This window comes from Poecilia formosa, unplaced genomic scaffold (assembly GCF_000485575.1).
Source record: "Poecilia formosa unplaced genomic scaffold, Poecilia_formosa-5.1.2 Scaffold220, whole genome shotgun sequence".
Taxonomy (NCBI): domain Eukaryota; kingdom Metazoa; phylum Chordata; class Actinopteri; order Cyprinodontiformes; family Poeciliidae; genus Poecilia; species Poecilia formosa.
In genome coordinates this window covers 494,891-505,893 of record NW_006800159.1, presented here as the reverse complement: position 1 = coordinate 505,893, position 11,003 = coordinate 494,891, and the positions used below count along the sequence as shown (strand labels likewise).

Genomic DNA, 11,003 nt, shown 5'->3' with positions numbered 1-11,003 from the left:
TTTATAGCCACATCTGATAATCAGTTTGGTTTTAAACCAAAACTTGGCAGCGATATGTGCATTTTTGCTCTCAAGGAAATTTTAGATTTATACAAGAGACATAATACCACAATTTTTATGTGTTTTGTAGATACATCAAAAGCATTTGATCATGTTAATCATGACAAATTGTTTCATAAATTGCATGAGAGAGGAGTTCCGAAATATTTATTAAGAATATTATTGGAATATTAAGAATGTATTGGTATGCTCACCAGAATATGTCTGTGAAATGGGGAAACTCTGTATTATCTTCTTTTTATGTGGGTAATGGTGTGCGACAAGGCAGCATTTTATCGCCTTGCCTTTTTAATCTGTATATAGATGATTTATCTAAGCTGCTGAATCAATGTAGGACTGGCTGTCGGGTTGGTAATGGAACCATCAACCACCTGATGTACGCTGACGATCTTGTGATATTCTGTCCATATAATGCTGGTCTGCAGCAACTGTTAGGGATTTCCTCTCCGTACGGGTTACAGCATGACATTAAATATAATGCAAAAAAGAGCAACATCATGATTGTCAACAGCAAATAAGACACTAAATTATCTTTTCCTGACTTCACCCTGTCTGGCAGCATCCTCCAGGTCACTGATGAGGTCAGATATTTGGGATATTACATCACCACTGACCTGCCTGATGATAGAGACATTTACAGGCAGCGTTGTACTCAATATGTACAAGTTAATATACTTCTTCGGAGGTTCTCCATGTCCTCAGCATCTGTCAAAATTGGACTTTTTAAAGCATACTGTACTCCAATGTATACATCCCACCTGTGGCGGCGTTACAGGAAAAGCAGTATGAATAAACTTCAGGTCGCTTATAATGATGGCATGAGGATGCTGCTTAGGGTACCGCGATGGAGTAGTGCCAGTCAGATGTTTGTGAATGCCAACGTACCAACCTGTGCTGCTGTGCTTCGAAACATTATGCACAGATGTATGTGTAGATTAACTGACTGCAAACAGCATCATCAGACTTTGACCAATCCTGTTCAAAGCTCAGTGAGGTTGTTCTCCAGTTTGTGGAATCACTGGCGGATTAGTTTATATATTAGTGATTGATTATTTTATTATATATTTTTTATTTTTCTTCTTTTTATTGTTCTTGTTTTGTCTGTTTATGGACCATAATTGTGTCTAAATAAAGAGGATTGATTGATTGAATGAACAGTATGGAGGTTTTATTTAAAGCACTACAATGCATCTGCTTTGAAACCAAGAATTAGTAGTAACACTATTATACTTTCATGAAGTGGCAGCACAGTTTAAACTCAACTTTAGGACAGGGAACACAAATTGACTCCAGGTTGGAGAGGATAGTGTTACTATCCTCTCCAGCTTATTATTTCTACCATGTTCAGAACTGAAGGAAGCATCTGGATAAAAACCGGATAAATCCAGTTTCCCTCTATTAAAAGACTTTTCACAATACAATTGTTTCTAATTTCACAAACAAACCAAAACCTTTACCAACGGTTGTGGAAGTTTTGTATCATAACTAGTTTTGCATTCTTAACCAGGACTGAATTTTGGGAATTATTGCTTAATATTACTTAACATGCACACTGTCTGGTGAAGACTCTACTGCTTCCCACCAGTTTGCCCCAACTGCTGTTCGGTCACAAAAATAGATTTTTTTCCCCAGAAATTTAATCTATATAATTTGAGTTTTGCTCATTAGCAACTCAACAGATGTAAAAACATGTTTGAATTCTAGCTAATAGGATTTTGTAATATGAACAGATTTTACTACCACTGACAGTGGTAGTAAACAGTGACCCTTGTGTTCATGTTTTGGTTAACCAGCCAGTGTTCCTGTGTCTGGTGGATCCACTGCATTTTATTATGTAAAATTCAACATAAACAGACAAAAAAATAACATTAAAGTAATAACTGATTAATTTTAATGCTTATTAAGTCAACATACAGGAAGCTTTCGCCTCTGTCTTTACATTGGTTTGGCGAACTTAGACAATTCAATTATTCAAAAATGATGAACAAGCACAACTTAATAATTCAGGTAGTTTTAAAGACTGGTGTGATGTGTAAAAGCAGCTTTAGGGTTAAATCTAAAATAGTTGATAAAAACACATGCTGCTCATTTTGTCACATTTTATGAGGATTTTTTTTCCTCCTGGATTCATTTGTCACAGTGATTTTACGTTTAACTATGTAAGCTCACATTGCTTAAATGGTTAGATTCAACATGCAAAAAAACATTTTAAAAAACTCCTGCCTCAGATCAACACTTAAAACAATTCCTGAACTTCTGATCTTCACACATAGAAGTGAAATGAGATCATCTCCAGACTGTAAACATGTCGATACTTACTTAGTGCTGGAGCAGCAGGGAGAAGTCACTGTAACTGTCTTCTCTTCGAGTGATGTCATTTTGCAGCCAGTGTGCTCGATAAAGAACTCCCACTGACCAATCACAGTGAAATGGAAATGAAATGAAGCCCGTCTGGATATGCAGAGTAAGTCAACCATCCTGGGATGTAATTAACTAAGTCACTAATCTGTCCTGGTCTTTGTGCCCTTCTCTGAGTTCTGCTCTGCATTCGCTCTTGATCTCTTCTCAGGAGCTTTTGCATAAAAAAACAATAAAGCACGAACCATCCGAGAACTTGGCCTCCTGACCGAAAGTCCCTCTGATTTACCAACAGGAACTTGTTTGCTTTTTACCCAACCATAGCCTCCCAGCTCAGAACTCAGAAATGGCAGTAAATGTTGCAAACTTCTTTCAGTTGATAATAGGACCAACGTTATACACCTTATCTGTGAAAAATCTATGTTCTCTGCTTTCTCCCAGGGTTCTCTAGAAACAACCAGTGAGTGGCAGGAGAGTTTCAGTGCTGTAAATCACAATCTCATATGGTGCTGCTCATCCTTTCTCCCGCTTGATTTGTGCCATGATTGTGTAGCATAGCACAGAGCTGTGAATGCTCAGTTTAGCTAGCATATCTACCAATGACGGCAGATAAACAGTTTCTTGTAATGATAAGCTGTTTCTCCCCCATTAGCACATTTAGCAGTGAGTGAATGAGGTTGATTGACAGTGCTAAGACCCTCCTCCTGGTTCTGATTGGTTGTTTTGGTCAGAACGCTGCATTACTTTAACCAGTAATAGTAGTTCAGGAAGGAGATGGAGGAGATTGATTATTTTCACAGATTATCTGTCTCATAACAAACTGTCATGACATGGTGACAACTTTAACAAATATGGAGAAAACATTTTTTATTAAAGTTTCATACTGCAGCTTGAATAAAATGCAACTACATAGCATGTTGCTCATTGGGAGAGACATTTCAGTATCTAAAACTAATGGAAAAAATTTAAGCAATCTACTTGCATACTGTATGTGGACTGTTGGATGTTAAATTCATGAGCAATAAATATTGTGCTAGTATCAGTATTGTACCAAAGAAAGAAAGGCAGATGCAAGCCTTTAAAATTGTGATGCTTTTTATGGGTCAGACAGACTCAAAAAATTGTAAAAGCAGCTGTGCAGGGGGCCCAATCAAATTTTTTGTCAGGGGGCTCAAGATTTCTGGCAGCGCCCCTGGCTGTAGTTATTTTACAGCAGGTCAAATGTTGTCGAGAGCAGCTTTGAATATCCTACTCCAAGACAAACACTCAGACGTTCCTGCGGTTCACTGACAAACAAAACGTGAAATTTGCTAAACAGATACATGTTGCCACTGACACCACTACTACTCTCCAGTGTTAGTTTTTGTGTATTTGTGTGGAGATGCATGACGTAAGCCAGTGTTTTTCAACTTTTTTTGAGTCAAGGTACATTGTTTTAATTGAAAAAATCCCGAGGCACACCACCAACCAAAAATGTAAACAAAGATACTCTGTAGCCGCCTATATTACATATATAGTCATTCTTATCAAAGTGTCTTGAATAGGAATCAAATAAACACAAACATTTATTTTTATCATATTTTACATTTCTTATTTCAAATTGCACTTATCATGTCACTTAAAAAATACACCTGAACAGTGCCACAGCACTGTCATGTGTGATGCATGAATGTAATAACATTCATGCATATTAATGCATGAATGTTATTATGCAACTCATGCATGCATTCATGCATGCATGAGTTGCATGCACGAATGCATGCAACTCATGCATTCATGTGTGATGCATGAATGTAATAACATTCATGCATCACTAATTCTCTTGTTTTAATGTAAAATGCTCTGTACCTACTGCCATCTAGTGATAATAAAGTTACATGATTACGCCGCTAGTCACTACTACAGCAAAGACACTCGAAGATGGCATCATTTGCAGATAATTAATTCGTTTTCAAAAAAACCAATCACCGTATTTTCCAGACTATGAGCGCACCATGCACTGGGCTACAGGCCGCTGGTATCTCTGCCGCTCTCGGTTTTCCATAAGGACCCAGCAGAGGGCAGCAGAGGGCTGCATCCTAATAATGATATATTAAGGACGCAGTTCTCCGTCTCCAAATCCGGTTTTGTTCACGCTGAGTTTACGTGCACTGGCTCTATTTCCGTCCTGTACTGCCAGATCGACACTCCTCAGCTTAGAAGCTGAAAACATTTCTCCGTCGTGCCTGCTGCTAGCATATGATTGTTCCAAATGAAAATTAGCGCGTTCTTCTTTGATTTCCAATTTTGACTTCCAATGATTCACTTCCTGCTAAAGAGCCCCCTGGTGGTTTAAGAAAAATCCACAGAAAAGCAGCATGTTCAAAGTGTAGGAAAAAAGTAGCAGCTTATAGTCCGGAAAATACGGCAGGTGAAATTGGATAATTTTCACTGCACACCTGACGATCACTCACGGTACACTAGTGTGCCGCAGCACAGTGGTTGAAAAACACTGACGTAAGCAACTCTGAATCACTATGTTCCAGGTCAAAAAAGGTTCTGATGAGAAAAATCCATAAAGGGAAAGTCCAGAACCATTAATCAGAACCATGAGAGGGTCCAAATCCTGTCAGTGAACAGACTAAGTTCCAGCAATAGTAACAAAATCTAGTCTTGATTAAATAAGTCTAGATTAATTTAAGACTAAGAAATCCTTAAATTAATTGTGCCAACATAATTTTCCATGTTGGCACAATCAAAGGCTTTTGGGGATGAAATGTTGCTTCAAATCAACACCCAAAAATGTTGGCACTGAAGCGCAACACATACCGTCTCAGAAACACTCCAGGCATTTACAACTCCAAACATGATGGCTGAGAGCCAAGTTAGGATGACTGGATCGACATAGTTGCTGGTAACAAATTTGGATAGTCAGACAACCACAGGATAGGAGCAACAATAGCTGCTGAATTCTTTTGAAGAGTTTTGGGTCTGATGAAATGACAGCAGGTGGCCAAGCATCAATTCACCTCTTCCTGACCAAACATTTCTTAAAGGGGCAGTACTTTATATTTTACAGCCACATAGTGTCATGTTACAACACAATAAAGTAACTATGTTACCTTCAGTTGTTATAAAAATGCTATATATACAAAATATAACTCGCAATTTAAAAGTCTTCAAATTGGGCCTCTGTCTCTTTAAGAATCTCCTGCTCTTTCTGACCACTCCACCTACAGCATGCCATCACTACAGCCTTTCTCCATTAAACCTTTAACAATGTCCTTAGGAACATTGCATTGAGACGTAGACCATGTGATGAGCTCAGCAGACTCTCATTTCGACCATGTGTTTGCTAATTGCTGCTGCCGCTAGTCTGAAGGAGAGGAGTGAGGGAGTCGTGGGGGAGGGCTGCTCTGTAATTTAGAAGCTAGGTTTACACACTGCAGCACCAGCGAGGAAAAGGTGTCACTTACTGAGAGCAAGCATTTAGGCACCCCCAAAATGGTGGCCATGGAGATGAAAGGTTTTCTCAAACATGTTTGAAAGAATCAAAGCAACACTCCAGGTATGTTTTAGATGACAGAATAATCTCCAGTCATCTAACAAGATGTAACGCTAAAGAAAGTAAGTCAGTGCTTTGTGAATTACTTTTAAGTTACTATATTACTATACTATATTACTATATTTTAAACTAACATGGTTTTCTTTATATGTTTATTAAGAAATTTAATTTTCTCATCATCTTTTGAATTCTTGAATAGTATTCCAGGATTTTTTTTGTCTTTGTTTTTCTTTGTTCCATTGGTTTGTGAACGTGTGAATAACTGAACAACTGATGTTGTGTGTACCAACTTGGGGATCTCTCTCTAATCAAACTCAATACAACATTTTTCAAAGAAACAAAACAAAACAAAACATTCTAATTTATTGAGTTAGTAGCTTTTGCAGTAACTGACAATTCCATCCATACAAATTAAGAAAATTTAAAGATTTCACTGTCTGTTTAAAGTTTTTAGATGATATTTGCACATTTACCTTGGTACTTGATTCATTCTTATGACTGATTTTTTTTTAAAGGAAACAAGTGATAAGTGCCCCTCTGGAGTCCTATAGGAGTCATTTTCTCATGAGAAAATAAGCACCATTTGGCAACTAACAGATTTTCAATGCAGGAAAATGTAAAGGTTATATAGACAGCCTTTACGCGTGCTCCTAGCTAGATTAAATAATTTAGATACAATGTTATTAGTTATAACTGAGGCAGTGGGTTTATTATAAACCTCTCAACCTCACACACTAGCTCCAGCTCCTTCCCCACCAGATAGGCGACATTCCACATCCCAAGAGCCAGCTTCTGCAACCGAGGATCAGATCGCCAGGGACCCCACCCTCGACCACCACCCATCCCACACTGCACCCGACCCGTTTGGGCCCTCTCACAGCTGGTGGACCCATGGGAGAGGGGACCTATGTCTCCTTTTCAGGCTGAGCCCGGCTGGGCTCCACGGGTAAAAGCCCGGCCACCAGGCGCTCACCATCGTGCCCCACCTCCAGGCCTGGCTCCAGAGTGGGGCCCCGGTGACTCGTGTCCGGGCGAGGGAACACCAAATCCAACATTCACATTCATCAAAGGGGTCTTCAGGCTGCGCTTTGTCTGGTCCCTCACCTAGGATGTCTGCCTTGGGTGACCCTACCAGGGGCATAAAGCCCCAGACAACACAGCTCTATAGGATCATTGGGACACTCAAACCTCTCACCATTCAAGAGGCAATCATACCAATGTCTCCAAAGTACAGATGAGTATTTTACTGCACTATATTTAACGTTAGTCAACAGTGGAATAATTCAATTATTAGACTGATTCAAACGACAAATAAATTTATACATAAGCTTTCTTAAAACAGCCATCAAAGTACTGATGGGATCAGATACTGGTCCATGTGGGCTTATTTAACAAAAGTCTTAGTGCATCATTATAAGCCACCTTCAGTCTATGAAGACTGGCTTTTTTAAAATTGCACCACAAATGTGCAGCATACAGTGATGTACAATATGATCTAAATAAGTTCAGTTTCATCAGAACAGAATCCAAACTTATGAACAAGGATATTTGCCTGAGCATATATCATTCCAACCTGATGGTAAATGTCCTCATTATCAGACAGATGGTCTGTCAGCACATGACCAAGATATTTTACCTCCCCCGGAACATTAATCCGAGACTAATAGATGCTGTAGTCTCGAATTTATTAAGGCTGAAGTAATCATCAATATTTTTCTCAATATATTTCAGAAAGTTGGGCATTTGCAACCAGTGGGATTTTAATTGCCAAATAGGATTACGTCTAAACTAAACGAAGGGTGAAAATTTAAGCATGCATAGTGAGTGGTCAGAGATCAATATGTTTTGTAGGCACAACTCTTAATTCTGGCAACCAAAGAATTTGAAATTAAGAAGTAAGATATTATGTGACAAGATATTATGTGACAAGAATATTCTTTCTTTGTTGGATTCTGTATTCTCCATATTTCTCTTAAGTTTAGTTCAAACATAAAATGCTGTATAAGCCGTCTACTTTTAGGGTGGGACAAATCTAAACCTGCTGATCGGTCGATATTAGGATCTAAAGTACAGTTAAAATCTCCACCAAAGATCACATCACCATGGAAAGCTGTAATAGAGAGAAACAAATTATTGTAGAAATCAGGGTCTATTTCCTAATCTATATTAGGACAATACAGGTTAACCAAAATTAAGTTTTAGTTCATCAGTGAGGCTTGGATTATGATGAATCTCCCAGCAGGATCTATGTTAGCTATTTTTATACAAATAAGTAAAGATTTATGAATAAGAATTGCCCCCCCGCACCCCCAACCCCTCCAACATGTGGAGAAAATGAGCTTGAAAATACCTGACCTGGCCATCTTCTTCTTAGTCGTGCAACGTCATTTGTAAGTAAGTGTGTTTCTTGGATAAAAACCACCTTTGGATGGTATTGTTTAAGTCTATTGTAGAGAATAAAATCATTAATTTCTGGCTCGTTATATTCTCTTGTGCTCCCGGATTCAATGATTCCATACGTGGAAACAAAAGCCACACAGAGATTGATGGGTATTTTTCCTTTCGAACCTACATAAAAGAACCACAGACAACGTATATGAATTTTATGGCCAAGCTTTTGCAGAAGGAGAAGACTCCGCCAACTGCTCCTCCGAGCCGTTCACAGAGCGTTCTGGTCTGCTTCCGCGTGAGCCCCTGTTTTATTGTCAAAGAAAAACAGCCAAGGGGGCAGTCAGGAAACGCAATAGAGGTCGTAAAACTTCTAACCCAAACAACTAGCAACCCAGTTCCAGGTGTGATATCTGATCTACGGTCTGAGCCCGGTTCAAATCTCGGTCAACCTGTCAACAAGACAAAATACGACTGCACACAGGCAGTTCCTAAGTTAGGAGGTATTCTGGTTGATAAGAATTTAAGGTCTGAAAAACACAGAGTTAACTGTTTCACATGAAGATGAACAGACAGGCGTGACCTCCAGGTCAGTTCATACACACATAAGGAAGAGAACACTTTAAACAGAAAATCACAACGATCTATAGACTGAATGTTGATTATCTATTGATTAACATTAGACTGAATATGAACTAAAGTAATAACAAAATGATAATACCAAAAAGTCTCTAACAGAGATGACAGTCAACGCTTCACCTCATACATTTCCAGAGTTTATTCTAACATTTAAAAGTATAAAATCACATTGACAACACAGACACTTCAAACACACTAAAGCAGACATTCATTTACCTGAGACAAATAGAAAAGAAGAAGAAAGAAAGAAAGGCAAAGACGTCTTTGGAGAGTTGCAAAAGCAAATCTAGTTTGTTCCTCACGTGCACAAACTTTTATAGTGAAGGCGTATTATTCTCTTTAATTTATTCAAATAAGGCGTATCTTTGCTCATCCAACCAGGAGCTGTCTCGGACCCTCTTAAAAGTTAGAAACTCCCTACAATTTGTTTTCAAGATCAAACACCAGTTGTCACCGTTATCTAAACAAAGTGGAAGTGGAGCTTCTCCTCCACTGGCCTGAACTCAATCAGTGTGAAGCTGGAACTTCTCCTGATTCTTTCCCACACAGACAAAGGGCAGATCAAAAGATTTAGCAGGCAATCTGCTATAGCTGCAGGTAACCAAAAGATTAGTCCAAAAACTATATTTAAGCTATTTCAATCAAGACATGTTAAGTTTTAAAACAAGCATATTTTAAATGTATTTTCTTAACACTATTCATTACTGTTTTGAGGCCTCTTACATTCCAGGAGATCACATCAACAATGGACTCAGTACTCATTCACTTAAAACCCACATATCGGCTCTTTCTGTTTTTTGTCTCAAATGTAGGAACTTGCAACTTACAACTTGAAGAACCTTGAAAACACTGAACCTTTACAAACATAAAAGACGAGTGCTCCCAAAACTGGCAGGAGTTCCAGGCAACCAGACTTGCAAGCAAAATATAACATGCTTGCAAGTAAGAATGATGCACTTCATGCTCAGATCATGTCTCTTCGTGCAGAGCAAGAAAACACACAGCTGAAACATGAAGACATGAGAGCTGAAGTGCGTTGCCTGGAAATAGCCCGACCGACTGGTAATAATTTGTCACGAACAATAAAATTCAGTATTTAAGGCTTGAGGAAGTTTAAGTCACAATAATTAAGAGTTGACCCACATAGACCAACACCGAGGATGGAAATAAGAACGCTGCTTCCATTGCTGCTGCTGGTCTGCTCCGTCTCTGCAGCTCAACCTCAAGCGGAGTCTGAAAATGACATTCTTTCACATTTAAGGCAGACTGGGGGGCAGGTAGAACTGGACCAGCAGACCTGCACACAGGACATCAACGCCGTCCTGAGGGAGATGAGCGCCTGGTTGGCTGGACTGAAAGTGAAGGTTCAGCACCTACAGAGATAATGAAGGTTTGTTTACAATGAGAGTTCAAGCATTGGAAAGACTTCTTCTGATTAACTAAACACTCATATTGCACAACCATTTCAATTCTGTGTTTTATGTTTTATTTTCTATTCAAAGTAAACACGAAAGAGCTGGAATCACTGAACCAACGGTACCAAGGTACTGACTGATACAAGGTTTGGTATTAAGCTTACTTTGGATATATCACAAGTATTAACTAATAAAATATTGATGGAATAACTGGGAATAGTAAGTTACACATGTGACTGTATACAGTAAAAGCTAATCTTTCTCTTGATTCTGTCAATCTGGAGTCGACTGGTGAGAAAATAAAGCACATGATTTATGTTAATGCAATGACCGGACCTGATGTTTAATAAAGTAAAAAAGTAAAGATACAAATGCATACAACTCTAATGTTTAACTTTTTTTTTTACCTATTTGTGGTTGTAATGTACAGAAATTTGAAAAAGTAGAAGAAGTACTTTTTGTTCAGGTACCTGTATTGTTCTATGACAAAGGCTTGTTCCTATAGGCATATATTTTTGAAGAATCATAATGCTGTAATTTACAGTGGGAGACAATAGAATTCTTCCACCTCGTGGGGGAGGTGTGTGGTGGGGGTGTGT

General features: G+C 38.6%; 1 protein-coding gene and 1 long non-coding RNA gene across 3 annotated transcripts in view; one reads left to right on the top strand and one right to left on the bottom strand.

Moving 5' to 3' along the window:
• Positions 1–11,003, top strand: part of LOC107838207 (uncharacterized) — a 27,247-nt gene that overhangs the window by 5,854 nt on the left and 10,390 nt on the right. The window lies entirely within an intron of this gene.
• The window catches only part of LOC103149233 (secretory phospholipase A2 receptor-like), a 29,736-nt gene that overhangs the window by 13,784 nt on the left and 4,949 nt on the right, over positions 1–11,003 (bottom strand). The window contains exon 1 of one of the 2 annotated variants that reach the window (XM_007568288.1): positions 2,380–2,800. The exons of the other annotated variant lie outside the window; for it this stretch is intronic. Coding sequence (XP_007568350.1) covers positions 2,380–2,537 — 158 coding nt within the window. The 5' untranslated portion in view covers positions 2,538–2,800. Of the gene's footprint in view, positions 1–2,379; positions 2,801–11,003 lie in introns of those variants that run through there. 2 annotated transcript variants of the gene reach the window in all.